Consider the following 16,996-nt stretch of genomic DNA (forward strand, 5'->3'; position numbering starts at 1 on the left):
TAAATAGAGCAACTGTCCATACCAATGAGTACTTAGCCTAACGTGTTAAGACAGTGTAAGAACAATGATCTGTTCCAATGATTATTTATCCTGATGTGTTTAACCAGTGTTAAATAGAGCATTTGTCCATACCAATGAGAACTTAGCCTGATGTGTTCAGCTAGTGTTAGATAGAACAATGGTCAATATCAATGGGTATTTATCCTGATGTGTTCAACCAGTGTTAGAACATGTTGAACCCATCGACTACTCTCCATAACTCTCTCTCTCTGTATTCTGGAATACTTTAAAAATATTAGGTAACCAGGGAGTGACCCCCATATGCACCCCCATCAAATACTCAATGAAGCATTGGTGGCTGTTGGTGGTGGTGGTATATATGCATTACTTCGCTCTAATCTGCAAGTAGCAAAAACTTCATATAACAACTTGTAAACTGTTAATCCCAGGCTTTGTTAATCTTCATGACTTGTTTGTCAGCCAATGCTACTGCATGCCTCTAAAAGCTGCTTCAATGTCTCCAACTCGGTGTCTAACTGTAATGAATACAATGGCTGAAACCAGTCTTCATGTGAGTTGTCCAAAATCTGCATGCTAACACAAGACACTAGTTATTGATGTTCACACTACTATCTGTGTGCATCTCTTTTTGATATGCCAGTCTGGCTGCAGTCCACAGCTGCTGCCACAAGTTCTAGTCCAATACTCTGTATGCACTTCTCATTCACCAATACTCTCTTGGTGATTTGACTGCCTTGGTGCATGCACATATGCTCTGTCAGTAGAAGCCTAACGTATTTTTGCTTGTGATAACTGCTTGCTCGTGTCCATGATGTGAACACTTTGAGAATCGCTTGAGTAGATTTGAGCACCCTCCCCTCGATCTGAAGTGCTAGTATCCCGTTTCTTAGTCCTAGTAGGCTTCCATTTGTGCTTTTAGGATTATTATCCATGTTGACGTTGCTCTGGCAGTCCAATACAGGCGTCAAATACATAGCAATTCCTTCTAGCACATTACATCCTTCTTCTAGACAAATACAAGAAATTGGGTAATATACAGCAAGCACACATGGAATAACGATGATTCAAACCATGTAGAAAGAAATTACTGTTTCGCCCAATGCGCGGTAGGAAGCATTATGGTTCTCATCTAGAATCAACATCCTTATTTCAAAAGGTATTTCATTTTTCGGACAGCCCTAATTTCTTACGATAGTTTATGCAAAAACAAAATTGAGATAGGGAACGCTGTCCTCCTCCAAATGCCTAATTTTGGACCTGACTTACTTAACCTCAACATGCATGAAGTTAGATAAAAATCCTACAGAAATATGAACACTGCAACAATAATTGATGGTAATAATGCCATCACCCCGTTGTACTGGGAGCAGGTACTAACTGTAGTACATGGGAACACCGGCTTATCTGGCCTCTGGTTCTTAACTCCAAAGAGGTAACGAATCCAAATGGTGGCAGAATCAGCCTGAACAAATCTAGGGTCTCAGAAAAGGATAGAGCTTGCAACTTGCTGTGCCTGATAGAAATGCCACTAGAATATGCTGCACAAAAGGGCTCATACAGAAAAATAGGCCAGCACTAACAATGACCAAGATGGCGACTATAACTACAGCTGTTGGCTCCTTGATAAGCGTTACAATAAAAGCGTCCTTAGTGATTTCCCTACCCAAATTGATAGGGACTGCATCCACATCAAGGTTGTTCCTAACTGATCATTGCGTCCCATGTATATACTAGCTGTTACAGAGTGCACGTCTATGTGTTCAGGTGAGATCTGTCTACTTGTGTCATAGGTCAGAATCTGAGACAGGCTACAGTTTTGCATGTTCCCTTGATGTGCCTGAGATGTTGTTTTGAGCCACCAAGGGGAGCATCTCTACTGCTAGTTTGCTGAGAAGTTGTGACCTTGTGCTACCTCCTGGTTGAGGTACCGGTAGGTGATATCACAAGAATATCTGTCTTCTTCTGAACTACTTATGTCTGGACATATTAGGGGTGTTCTTATTTATGTAGGATCAATTACCGGTATGTGATTTAGTACCGGTACTGATGCGTTCATTCACCAAAGCCAGATGTATTTTTGTCCTCAAATCATTGCCATGGGTGATAAAATTACAAATGTACTTGATCCTAGTCACCTCATATTCAAATATTTGGCACATATGAATATCACTGAAAGTACAACTCAAACATTACTGATAACATCAATTTTATTATCAAAATATTGCTACAGCAGCAGAATTAATTATGCAAATTAAAAGTATCTCAAAACTTTGTGGTTTGATTTCACGACACAAAATTTTGAGAATTAAGCAAGTCATTGAAAAATCATAAAATTTTGTTATCAGTGAAATATAGTGTCAAATAAATGCAGCAACAATGAAAATGTTGCAATGAATGCAATTACAAAAAATATAAGCAATGAAAATGAAACGATTTACAGTATGAGCTTGTTTTGAGGTGTTACAATTATTAATTAGACTGAAAGCATGATGAATAGAGGGTAGGTCAGCATGCTCAACCTTTGTGTATTAAATTAACATTTTATTTCACTGATTTAAGTCAATCATAAATGACCCAGGGTAACAACTGTCACTCTATAAATTAACATACACCATACTGAAAGATGACCAATAAGCACAATTTATACCACTCTTTTGTCATGTGACCCCCTGCTCAGGCCATACATGTATGCCTATTATTGTAAATCCATAAACTGCTATAGCTTATATCTTGTAAACGAATTTGCATGAAGGTTTTTGGCAGAAACACATGTTAGAATGATACTTTCAACATGACATGGTCATTGCAGCATAAGGCAGAGTCATGGGGCCGTGTGTACCTTACTGAACCGGTAGCTTTAACAATGATGAACACACTAAACCATGTGATTACCTATACTTGTTATACATGATATACATTTACTAGCATTATACGATGAAATTCTACATCCCTGACCAAACCCTGATATAATTATTGTCTTCAAAATAAAGATATAAATTGTATGAATGTATGAGTATTTTCTACACAATATATAAACTATTGCATTCATTCATCAGGAGACAACATGTTTACACCAACAACCACTGTATCACTGTACTTCAATCTAGTTTTATCAGTGCCAAGGTTACGTGAAATGAAACAATATGTCCCATCTGAACAACAGGCAGCCTATACGACAACTGACAACCACAGTCAGCTGGCACACACATGATAATAAAATAAATACAATATTTATTTATATATATAGGGTCACCATCTTGAATGCAGCATAAAACTAAATAAGAGACAAGTTGACTGTGCTGACAACCTAGCAAGAAATGCACCATATCCACAACTAAATAAAATGAAATACATCTATAAATATGAAGTCATGTGATACCAATTATACAATTGTGATCTGTTACATTGTGTTGGGAGAATCTATCGTAACAATACATGGTTCATACAATTTACATATCATAGACAATGTCTAGTCTTTGCTGCCTGGTACTTGTAAAGCAGTGAAATATTTATTAGCATCCAATGCAGCCTTCAGTCCTATGTTATACAATGGGTGAACCCGTCTCTGAAATTAATAAATATAATATGCACATGTCAATTCACTATTATGACTTACTGTAAAATGCTTTATTTTAGCTGGAATTAATTTTCGCTGAAAAGTTTTTGGGTGTTTTGTGTGGAATTTATTTTCACTGATTTTTGACGAGTTGAATGTAAAACATAGGAAAAAAGGAATATTCACTGAATCATTCCTTCAGAGAAAATAAAGTATTTTACAGTAAAATACCAACCATGTTCATGAAAATTACTGTTTTCAACACATAAACCTGACTGATTTATTGACCATGACAAAACAAAGCCGTATAATCTTGTAAACCATCTAAAAAGCTAAGTTGTACATAGGAGTGCATTCACGTCGTCACCTCGGGGTTTACCCAGGGTGCATCACGCCTGCCCAGTTTTCGTTCAACTGCTAGGTGATGTCACAACTGGGGAGACTGGGGGCAGTTGTTACCGCCCCTGCTTGCAGAGTCGGGGAAGTTTGGGAAAAAGATAGCGAATGACGAAATCGATAGGTAAAAAGGTATTCAGGTAATTTTCTCAAACATAAATTCAACTGGGCGTGATTTTAAAATAAATTTTATACGTTTTACTCGAGTTTCACTCACATAGCAACAGACCAATACGATCATTGATACTACTTCCCCCGGTTATGTTCATGTAATCTACTTTCTCGGGGAACCCTTACGTTGCCACAGGTCACTGCTGCTACGCCACTCGGGGCACCCAGAGGAAGCGACGCAAACACACTCCCGATAAATTGTAAATAATTATACTTACAAGTTCATTATCAGCATGACCTAGGACAGATTCGTGACATAAAGACCCGCTAGTAAAATGTTGAGCCACAGACAAACCACTTAGACAGTAACATGTATGGTAATGATCACGTGACCTGTCAAAAATTTGACAAAACAGATTCAACATCACGCTTGAAGGGACATGTATGTGACACCATAATTAAAATTTGTATCAACAGAATTCTAAAGAAAACCAAGCAGTGTTGCAATAAGACAAAGTGTGTACCCAACTGGCTCAACTTCTCTAATAATGGCACTACCAGTGTGGTTGAATTAACTTTCAGGATTTTCAATATTTGTGATAACCCCATTTACTTTTATAATTTTTGAGCATTTGTTATCTACATGTAATTTACTCTATTTAGTTGAATGTACAAGACATGTACATAGTCATCTATGGGAAGTTATAGATTGACACCTAACATGCTTAGTACAGGTAGGTAGACTCATGCAACAATCAAATACATAAACCCATTATCAATTTCATTACAAATAAAATGAGATAACACTTAGGCTACATTCAAATCAGTAGTACATAACTTACTTTCCGGGTTTATCAATTAGACCACCACTAAAATGCTGACAACAAATGAGAACATATTCCTGTAAAGCACCTACAAAGTAAATCAAATAATGTTAAGTAGTGTAAATATATGACAATGAACATTCACTTGAATCATTCACACCTCCAACACTGCATACTACACAATGTGTATTTGGTAATCAACCACACCACCACCTCCAGCCCTGCCAAGTACACAACTCACCTTGATCAAACATCCAGTTGTCACCACTCAGACTTTTATCTCCTTGTTTACTGAGTACCATGTGTAATAAGGGTAGAACCCCAGCTTGCCATAGAGAGTAACATCCATCTACCAGTTTATTGGTTCTACCTTGAAATCCACCTTCGAATCTCATCTGTCGACTCACTGTCCATCTCTGTCCAAATCAAAACAAGTAAAAGTGAATTAAATTAAGAGTGCTATTTCACTTACAGTACTCTTATACACTTTTACATTCATCCCAGACATATATTGGATGTTATAAATTATAGTAAAGAGAAGCAAGTTGATAAAGTCCTGAATGATATGATGTAGATCTTAAAATCTATTCTATAATTTGACTACAAACAATCCATACACTGAACTTCAATAAAACTAGTCTAACTGTATGGTTTATAAAGAACTAGGATTGCTCACCAGAAGACTTTTGGTATCACACAGTCTTTCACGACCTAAAATGACTAACGCAGCATAGCCACAGAATGAGTAGCCACCATGAGCTTCCATACCAGGCATACCAGAAAAACCACCTTCATAGGTTTGACAACTAAAAATAAAAATGTATCACTAATATGTTCTTACAGTTATACAAAAACAAACATTTTGCGTCTTAAGTCACTAAACTGCAGATGTGCTTTCTAAAGGGCAAATACATATTCATTACTTTTGTGTTTTAATATACATGATAGACTTAATATTCTGGAATGGCGAGTCATTGTATACAAACAATACCTCAAAAATGGAATCCCTAGGTGGACAGACATACAATATATATATTGCATTCATTGTTTAATACCTAGTTGACACTATAATAACCCAGTTTAAGTTTATAAGTTTACCATGCTAACTGTGTCACTACCAGTCTACATAATATTGAACAATTAAACCTCAACTGAAGCAAATTACACCTCGAATGGCATTTACACAAATGACAAATAGTTGAGTTGTCCACTACAGAGACAATAGTTGATTACATGGCGTGGTTACATTACCTAGATATCCATTCAGATGATCCTTCAAACAACTCTTTTGTAGCAACATTTGTCAATGAAGCTGATACTGCTGCACAGTAAGCACCCCTGAGTGAAGTAACAAACAAACAAACAAACAAAATAAATGTAATTTATCACTTATTATTATTAAAATAGTGTAATTAGTAAACTGGTAAATGTTCAATTAACAACAAAAACTGTGACCCTTTTCATATTTGAGTAAATTGGTTGAGCATCATAATTACTGCTCAAAAACACACATTAAGAGTAATATTACCACTGTTGAAGTCAATATACGATACAGCTAAATTTAATAGTAAATATGTTGTAGCCGACTACTAAGGTAAAAGTGGCAAAGTGGACTTTTGTGACCATTCGCAAACAATAAACCTAGTAAGTTTGATCAAGACTTGTAGGTAGGATATGAAAAATTATGTCCATATGATATTAAAACAAAATTCATAAAAATGTGCAAAATATTGCACCAAAAGATTTGATGTGATAAAGACTACTATAATAATTTACATGCAATATTAGCAAATTTGGCAAAAAGCATGAATTAACAATGATTTAGGTGGAGTGACAGCAATCTCTTCTTTAATCTTATAAAAGAATCGATCTTTTGCTAAATGAGGTACACATACATCTTTAACTAAAACTGAAAAAAATATTATTTGATAAAGATTTGAATACCTGATGTCTATCTCTCCTCCATCATGCATCATAAACCCTCCTTCTGGTGTCTTCATTCTTAGTAAAAATTGCTGTAATTTTGGTCTACAAAAAACAAAAATATTACGTATTTGGAAATATAAAATGAAATGCAGATAATACAAGACTAGTATATTGAAAGTACAAGTTTGCAAGTTATAACCATCGTCTTCAAGAAGCACAAGTAGAAACCTGAGTTAAGGAGTTAGTACTGAGAACATCAGACAGAGCTAAGGAGTCAGTACTGAGGACATCAGACAGAGCTAAGGAGTTAGTACTGAGAACATCAGACAGAGCTAAGAAGTTAGTACTGAGGACATCAGACAGAGCTAAGAAGTTAGTACTGAGGACATCAGACAGAGCTATGGAGTTAGTACTGAGGACATCAGACAGAGCTAAGAAGTTAGTACTGAGAACATCAGACAGAGCTAAGGAGTTAGTACTGAGAACATCAGACAGAGCTAAGGAGTTAGTACTGAGGACATCAGACAGAGCTAAGGAGTTAGTACTGAGAACATCAGACAGAGCTAAGGAGTTAGTACTGAGGACATCAGACAGAGCTAAGGAGTTAGTACTGAGGACATCAGACAGAGCAAAAGAGTCAGTACTGAGGACATCAGACAGAACTAAGGAGTTAGTACTGTGGACATCAGACAGAGCTAAGGAGTCAGTACTGAGGACATCAGACAGAGCTATGGAGTTAGTACTGAGGACATCAGACAGAGCTAAGAAGTCAGTACTGAGGACATCAGACAGAGCTAAGGAGTCAGTACTGAGGACGTCAGACAGAGCTATGGAGTTAGTACTGAGGACATCAGACAGAGCTATGGAGTTAGTACTGAGAACATCAGACTGAGCTAAGAAGTCAGTACTGAGGACATCAGACAGAGCTAAGGAGTCAGTACTGAGGACATCAGACAGAGCTAAGGAGTCAGTACTGAGGACATCAGACAGAGCTAAGGAGTTAGTACTGAGGACATCAGACAGAGCTATGGAGTTAGTACTGAGGACATCAGACAGAGCTATGGAGTTAGTACTGAGGACATCAGACAGAGCTATGGAGTTAGTACTGAGGACATCAGACAGAGCTAAGAAGTCAGTACTGAGGACATCAGACAGAGCTAAGGAGTCAGTACTGAGGACATCAGACAGAGCTAAGGAGTTAGTACTGAGGGCATCAGACAGAGCTAAGGAGTCAGTACTGAGGACATCAGACAGAGCTAAGGAGTTAGTACTGAGGGCATCAGACAGAGCTAAGGAGTCAGTACTGAGGACATCAGACAGAGCTAAGGAGTTAGTACTGAGGGCATCAGACAGAGCTAAGGAGTCAGTACTGAGGACATCAGACAGAGCTAAGGAGTCAGTACTGAGGACATCAGACAGAGCTATGGAGTTAGTACTGAGGACATCAGACAGAGCTAAGGAGTTAGTACTGAGAACATCAGACAGAGCTAAGGAGTTAGTACTGAGGACATCAGACAGAGCTATGGAGTTAGTACTGAGGACATCAGACAGAGCTATGGAGTTAGTACTGAGGACATCAGACAGAGCTAAGGAGTTAGTACTGAGGACATCAGACAGAGCTATGGAGTTAGTACTGAGGACATCAGACTGAGCTAAGAAGTCAGTACTGAGGACATCAGACAGAGCTAAGGAGTCAGTACTGAGGACATCAGACAGAGCTAAGGAGTTAGTACTGAGGGCATCAGACAGAGCTAAGGAGTCAGTACTGAGGACATCAGACTGAGCTAAGGAGTTAGTACTGAAGACATCTACTGGTAACTTGTTTTTAACAGCAGCCTCAGTTTCACACAACTAGAACTTGACAGTGAGTGGCAAATAAAAATAACACTCCATAAGTCACACTTTTTTGTATCCTCAATTCTACACTCATTGGAAACAAATAGTATTTACAACTGATTGGCTGATACATATTTATCAGTTTGATTCAACACATAAAAAAACATGTAAATGCCTGTATATTTCTAGGATATTAGCATACATCTGAGATTTATTTGTTATGAAATTATAACAAACTCATAATTTGGATAATAATTTTAATGATCAGTCATAATTAAGAATATTTTATCAGAATAATGAATCATGTTTTTCAGGGGCACCATAATCACATATCGAAAAAAATGTCAGCCTAATCAAACCTTAGTAAGAAAAATAATAAAACTATCGTGACTTACCTGTCAATAATATCATAAGCTTCCTGAGACCCCAGTGTACACAATGCACTGATGGCAGCGTATGTTGGAGCTAGATGAGGACATTGACCTGGACCCCCTATGTTGAAGTAGAAAAATAGATTATAATTAACATAAAATATCTACTAAAACATTTTGAAAATGTATCAAAGATATGTTGCCATACCAACAAGTAAATATATATACATTCAATTACAAATACATTTATAATATCCATCCCAAAACAATACACAGTTAGTATTAATTTAATATTGATAATAATGATGACTTTGCATATTTGCATATTATGTCAACCATAGGTAAAATCATTTTAACATTGACAAAATGAACATCATTCACTAAAATGTAATCAAAGAAGATGGAGGATGACCTCAAACTTTTTTTAAATCAAGAAGTACAATTTATTGCAAAATGAATAAATTCTGAGTACTTTTATTTATGAGTATGCTTCTTCCTTTTTTTACAAGAAATACTCCTGTGTAAAGTGAATTCAATGTTCTTTGAACTAACAACTAACATAAAACCTTAGCCTTAGCTTTGCTCACACTGTTTTATAATTTAACCCAAACAGATTCACATGTACAAAATAAAACAAGCTGAATAATTAATATTCACATAGTGTCAGATATTCAACTAAACACACAGCATGCATTAAAACAAATTACTATTATAATACAGATAAACAAAATGAAAAGTCAATTACTGTAAAAATACATTATTTTAGCTGTAATTAATTTTCGATGAAAAGACATTTTGGCAATTCAAAGTTTATTTTCAGTGATCGTTGATGAATTGAAATGTAAAATAGAGGAAAAAGGGTATTTTCAAAGCATAAATTCTAAGTGAAAATATTTTACAGTAATAGGCACAAATGATAACAGAGATTCATATGTACAACAGTACAATGTGTTGCCAAACAATCATCAGTCATGCAACTACACAAACAGTATTCTCGTTACTAGGTATATAAAACATTTATGCAACTGTTAAAATATCATGCTGAAAACAGGCTGAAAATAGTTAATTATTATGCAAATTAGATCATTAACATATTCAAATTAATACCAAACTAGTGTTAGACATTCAACTACACAAACAGTATGCATTTGACCATTTGAGTAAACAGTTAATTATAGTAGTCAATTATTATGCAAATTAGCTAATTAATACGCAAAGCAGGAAAATCAAATTAGGTCTGGAGTTCATCACATATCTGTGATTTATCAAAATTTGACACGCACATCCATCCATACACACATCCATACAGACAGACAACTTAATGACATAAGCCTCATTTGTGCTTGACACACAAAAGCCAAAAACGAAAGGAGGATTCATGAGCAGATGAGTTACCTGCAAATCCACCATCTGGATCTTGGCATCTTTTAAGAAATTGTACAACCCTGTAAAAATCATTATTAATAGGATTAAAATTACCTACACGAGTAACACATCCTAAACAGCGGATGCCAGCATAAGTTATGACGCTATTCACATGTGTTTGATTTAAACGGCATTTTGAATGACATTGTAACCGGCATTTACATTTACTTATTTCAAAATTGCTCCTCACAACACATGTCTAAATTTCATGCAGTTTAGTTTGTGATACAGATGTGTACATGCCATTTGGTTTGAACATGTCCATATGTATGTACATTAGTATGACATTTAACATGACCAAAATTGTCAACTTTTTAATGATTGTGATGATGAACACCTAAATGAATACAAAGGTAAACAGAAGACAGAAATATCTTGTCAACTAAAAATCATTCATCGTGATTGTGCACATTATGTAATGGCCAGCATATTAATGTCTGTTGTAAGAAAACAAAACATTATGAGATATTTATTATACTTTGAATTACTGGGCGAAAGTTAAGCCAATTTTTTTTTTAGTGAGCATATGGTAAAAAATCAAGATCCCAATCTAATCAAGCAAGGCAATTAAACATTTTTTCAGTTCATTTTTCTAAATACAAGAACACCAACTGAACAATTGCAATCAATTTTTGCCTTGTTTCATTGTAGGTCAGTCACACTATGATGACATATACATGCAACAGGGTCAAAGTTTATGTAGTATCAGGTCTTACCTGGAGGATTGTTCTTCAGATATCTGTTCTCCAAGCAGATATAAACTGTGTAGAATCCAATAACAAAGCCAGGGTCTACTGGCGTCTAAACATTCATATGACTCACTCAGATTCTTTAGTCCTTTCAATAAGTAATGTATATGTCTGTCTTTATATAGTAGTGGGCTGTGAAAGCAATGTGAAATGAAAATACTTCTTCATAAATATATATTATTCTTAAAAAAAATGAACTGGAAAAGGAGAACATTGCTGTAGAGTAAATTAATTATAAAATAATTGTCATGCAATAGCCTCATTATAATATGTGTATTACAGTCATACTACACATGGGATACATCCATACTTATGACACATGGGATATAACCATACTTACGACACATGGGATACATCCATACTTATGACACATGGGATATAACCATACTTACGACACATGGGATATAACCATACTTACGACACATGGAATACATCCATACTTACGACACATGGGATACAACCATACTTATGACACATGGGATATACATGTATCCATACTTACGACACATGGGATACATCCATACTTATGACATATGGGATACATCCATACTTATGACACACGGGATACATCCATATTTATGACACATGGGATACAACCATACTTATGACACATGGGATATACATGTATCCATACTTACGACATATGGGATACATCCATACTTATGACATATGGGATACATCCATACTTATGACACATGGAATATAACCATACTTACGACACATGGGATATAACCATACTTACGACACATGGGATACAGCCATACTTATGACACATGGGATATAACCATACTTACGACACATGGGATAGCCATACTTATGACACATGGGATACATCCATACTTATGACACATGGGATACATCCATACTTATGACACATGGGATATAACCATACTTATGACACATGGGATATAACCATACTTACGACACATGGGATACATCCATACTTATGACACATGGGATATAACCATACTTACGACACATGGGATATAACCATACTTACGACTCATGGGATATAACCATACTTACTACACATGGGATATAACCATACTGATGACACATGGGATACAGCCATACTTACGACACATGGGATATATCCATACTTACGACACATGGGATACAGCCATACTTACGACACATGGGATATAACCATACTTATGACACATGGGATATACATGTATCCATACTTACGACACATGGGATACATCCATACTTATGACACATGGGATATATCCATACTTATGACACATGGGATATATCCATACTTACGACACATGGAATACATCCATACTTACGACACATGGGATATAGCCATACTTACGACACATGGGATACATCCATACTTACTACACATGGGATACAACCATACTTATGACACATGGGATATACATGTATCCATACTTACGACACATGGGATACATCCATACTTACGACACATGGGATACATCCATACTTATGACACATGGGACATATCCATACTTATGACACATGGGACATATCCATACTTATGACACATGGGATATATCCATACTTATGACACATGGGATATAGCCATACTTATGACACATGGGATACATCCATACTTACTACACATGGATTCAGTCATATGACATGCAACCCTAAAAAATTTACCCAATCAAAACAAAGTAACTGTCTATAAACATATCACGTACTTTGGATTAGCATCTGAATCAATTGAGAATCTTTCAAAGAGTTCACCAACTGATGCTTCCACTCTCTCCTATTAAAAATACAAAAGATATGTTACATCATATTGTAGTTAGATAATGTTTGACTGAAATATAATAATCTACCGGTATTACAGAAATTTAATCAGATGCAAGCACAATTAAACACTCCATAAAGAGTAACTTTATATCGTTGTATGGTATTACAATTGTATATGACCATCTTATGTCAATTTTGACAATGTGATGTTCTATCTTAGTCTTGGTTGAACACAGGAGTTTTCGAAAGCATATGAAAACTATAAAGTCTGTTTTCTATCAGGTTATTCTTTTTTATCTCAAATTTGAACTCTAATTAGCATAACCTGTTTCTAAATATCAAGAACCGTAAAATTGTATTTGGTTTTGTTTATGCCAAAATGGCCACCAGACCGTGTTATACATATATGATGAAGATGAAGATATAAAAAAAGGTATTTTTCTTATGTAACCTCATAAAACCAAAAATTGATTTTTCGGGGTTTATATAATGACTAGCGCATCACCACCACCATTACCATACATACTGTAAAATGACAAATTTTTACTGGGTTTAAATTTCACTGATTTACCATTTCAGGCATATTCAGTGGGTTTTAAATTCACGGTTTTATCATTTAGATAATGTCATCTTTGCTAAATTTGACATATTCACTGGGTTTTAATTTAGCGAATTTTCCAGTCAGCGAAATAAGCAAAATTAAAACCCAGTGAATAATTAACCACTCTACAGTACTTGGCGTACAGTTCTGGGGCTTCTTGTGGTTCACGTACTTTGACGTCCTATGGTTATCTTAGTTCTATTTATAGTAATTCATAGGGGTATATTAAAGCGCGGTGGTCGGCACGCAGCACGTGTTCGAATTTCATGTAAATAAACACGGTATTTTACATGCGTTGTACACGTCGCTATGAGTCTTATATCGAACAAGGCACGATGACCGGCGCCCTTTAAAATATATAAACCGCTCAGCTGCGCTCGCATGCCAGGGATTGCCTGTTATTACATATTACTGTGGAATACTTTATTTTCGCTGGAATTAATTTTCGCTGAAAAGGCGTTTTGTATGGAATTTATTTTCACTGATTTCTGATGAGTTTAATGTGAAATATAGGAAAAAAAGTGTATTCGTTGGATTTCATTTTCACAAAATCATCCCTTCAGCGAAAATAAAGTATTCTACAGTATTAGTACGTCTATACATGGAGGTAGAAAAGAGAAGGAGTGAGGACGCTATTGTTTCCGCTGGTTTCATGATGCTTTGGATTTGTTTACTCAGTACACATTGTAATTAGTTTGCAAACAAGCTGTACAATGTCACAGTTAATCGGCTTACGTGTTTCGGCTGTATTCGGAAGCTTCACGAAGATTCTCAACGCACTGCGCATGCCCAAACAAATAACAATAATACAAAATGCAGCGAAAAACGTACGCTGAGTGTACTCAAAGCCCGAAATCTATTACAACAAAAGGCGCGATTTTCGACATCTGCACAGTTCTGCACACCAATGAAAAATGACGAATCAAAACATCTTGTTATAATCTTATCATGTATCTTTAAATTTCACTGCGGAAATTTGCGGGAATTTTTTAATCAATGTCCAAAGTTGGACGACTATTGCGATGAAAAATATCAAAAAGAAGTAAGCACACATCTTGGTAGCGTCCGTATGCAGAATTTCCGGTATCTACAAGTGTGAAATGGCCTTTGTGGTCCGATAAAGGTCATTGCGCATGCACAATTCTTGTATTTATGGTTTGCGCATTCAATTTTATAGATGATGTTTAAACGTAATTTATTTTTTTCAGTTCTACTCTCGTTTTCTTGTGTAAATAAGCGGCTATCATCATGTAGATAAAACGACTTCTAAACAAAAATAATAAGTGGCTTAACCAGACCGAAAACAAAGGATGTTTATAAGATTAACATGGGCTTAAATAGCGTCCTTACTCCTTCTCTTTTCTACCTCCATGGTCTATACTGTTAAATAATGATTGTATTGTGCTTTGAAATTAGACAACAAATTTTGGATTAATATACATCTTTCTTCTAGAAGGAGTTGTTTTATTATTTTTGTCCATTAATATTCTGTTTTTGTAGATTAGTTTATTTTTTATTACTTCCTTATTAGTGTATTAATACTGTATTCTTTTACTATTATCTGTAATCATTGCCACTCTCTCCGGGGAGTGAGTAGTGTTAATAAATAAATAAAATATACTAGTTGTATTACAAGGGAGTTCATTATCGTGCATTAAAAGTCTGTGGTCGTCGCGCAGCGCGTGTTCGACTTTCATTTAAAAAATATCTTCATCATATATGTCATCATAAGTAGCAAAATGGAAGCGCGTTTTGTACGTCGTTATGAGTCCCATATCGAACAGGACGCAGCGCGGCGACCACCGCCCTTTACGGTTATTACTAAGTAATACCGTTATATATTTGATGACCCTAGGTTAGTAATTGAAACTCGTCGAATATATACTCACCTGTTCAATCGAACTCGCTGTTGGGACTCCGTCCGCCACAAATCGTTGTTCTTGAAGTTTCTCCAGATCTTCCACACATCTCACGGGGAGCGCCATTTTGAATCAAGAAGGCCAGGCAAGACCCCCTAGGTGTATTGTCGAAACATCGGTTTCCAGAATATACTGGAAACCTCCTATCAGGAGAAGTGCATAGTGCGGGCGTGACTGCAAAATATTGTCGATTTGTGTATTCTATATTGAATGTTGTATATTCGTATTTTACCAAATATTGACGATTTTATTTTAACTTACATTGGGCTGTTCATTTTAAAAATACCTGTATACTAGTATACTAAATTCACTTGAATTTTATTGGCCAATATTTAGTTCGCACGGTAGTGCATAATTGTGTATGGCAGTAAAGTAATGCATTGTGAACTAGCTTCATAAACTTTCATTAAAAACACAATCCATAGAAACATTAAATGACTGATATACTCTCAGCGAAACAAAGGCATTCATTTTTATAATCATTTAAAAAAATTCAATGGCATTTAAAAATGGACCAATGCTATTCAATTTATAAATGTTTATAAAGGGAATGCATTTGTTGAGCTGGGAGTAAAAATTGAAAGTGAAATGAAGATTTTATTATGTCGTGTCTTTCGGTGACGAGGTACTGGGGACGGTGATCGCTATCATAATATTTTAGTGTGTGCTCATTCACAACATTGTTTTTGGTTTTGTGGAGTAAAATAACACACAATTTAATTTTCATGTTATAGTGGATTTGTCAGAGATGCGAGTACAAGGATACAAAATTATTACCGTTTGTGTATTAATTTGTTTCTATGTTGTCAATTTAATCACGGAGAGTATATACTAGTACATCTGAGATTGTACTTGTACAAATCGTGTACCAGAATAGTAGATCAATTTAACTTTAAAGCGCGGTGGTCGTCGCGCAACGCGTGTTCGAATTTCATGCAAATAAACAATGTATATTACACGCGTTGTATACGTCGCTGTGAGTTCCATATCGAACAGGACGCGGCACGACGACTGCCGCCTTTTAAAGAGATATTCAAAAGCATATTCGTAACACAGTCGCGAGGTGAGTGCATGGCCATGAGTGTCGCGCTATGCTAACAAACATTCCATATGCACATTTCGTTGATTTGAGCAAGTCGTTTGACAGTGACATAATGCTTTTTATCTAAAATTAATGGAATATGGAGTAAATGGTAAAATGTATAAACTTAAATCATTAAAAACATATATAGCGGTAAAAGTAAAAAAAAAAAACAATTGGGAAGGCTTACAATACCATTTTTATCAAACTCCGGGGTGAAGCAAAGTGTAATCTACCGGGGTAAGCCCAATACTTCAATCTTTCAGGTATTTTTGATCAAAGTGAATGTAAACCACCTACCCTACTTTACATCCCATTAGCTACCTTCTCTACGCGGACGACATTGTGACGTTGAAACAAGAGGAAGCTTGTAGAATACACCAATAACTGGAAATTTACTATAAACTTTACATAAAACGAAAACTATAGTGTTCAATAAATCCAATAGACAATAA

The 16,996-nt window shown here is 35.8% G+C and overlaps 1 protein-coding gene across 1 annotated transcript; it reads right to left on the reverse strand.

The window, feature by feature from the left end:
* Window positions 1-3,334: 3,334 nt before the first annotated feature.
* On the reverse strand, window positions 3,335-15,552 carry LOC100378820 (protein farnesyltransferase subunit beta-like). Its single transcript, XM_002735438.4, has 12 exons — window positions 15,431-15,552; window positions 12,886-12,953; window positions 11,183-11,347; window positions 10,437-10,486; window positions 9,066-9,162; window positions 6,853-6,936; window positions 6,160-6,246; window positions 5,585-5,714; window positions 5,150-5,324; window positions 4,927-4,996; window positions 4,363-4,477; window positions 3,335-3,586 (listed from the first exon to the last, which is right to left on the reverse strand). The coding sequence occupies exons 1-12, from the start codon at window positions 15,524-15,526 to the stop codon at window positions 3,491-3,493; spliced, it is 1,233 nt and encodes a 410-aa protein (XP_002735484.2). The 5' UTR covers window positions 15,527-15,552; the 3' UTR covers window positions 3,335-3,490.
* Window positions 15,553-16,996: the final 1,444 nt, after the last annotated feature.

Source organism: Saccoglossus kowalevskii, chromosome 2 (assembly GCF_978046115.1).
Source record: "Saccoglossus kowalevskii chromosome 2, keSacKowa6.1, whole genome shotgun sequence".
Lineage (NCBI taxonomy): Eukaryota > Metazoa > Hemichordata > Enteropneusta > Harrimaniidae > Saccoglossus > Saccoglossus kowalevskii.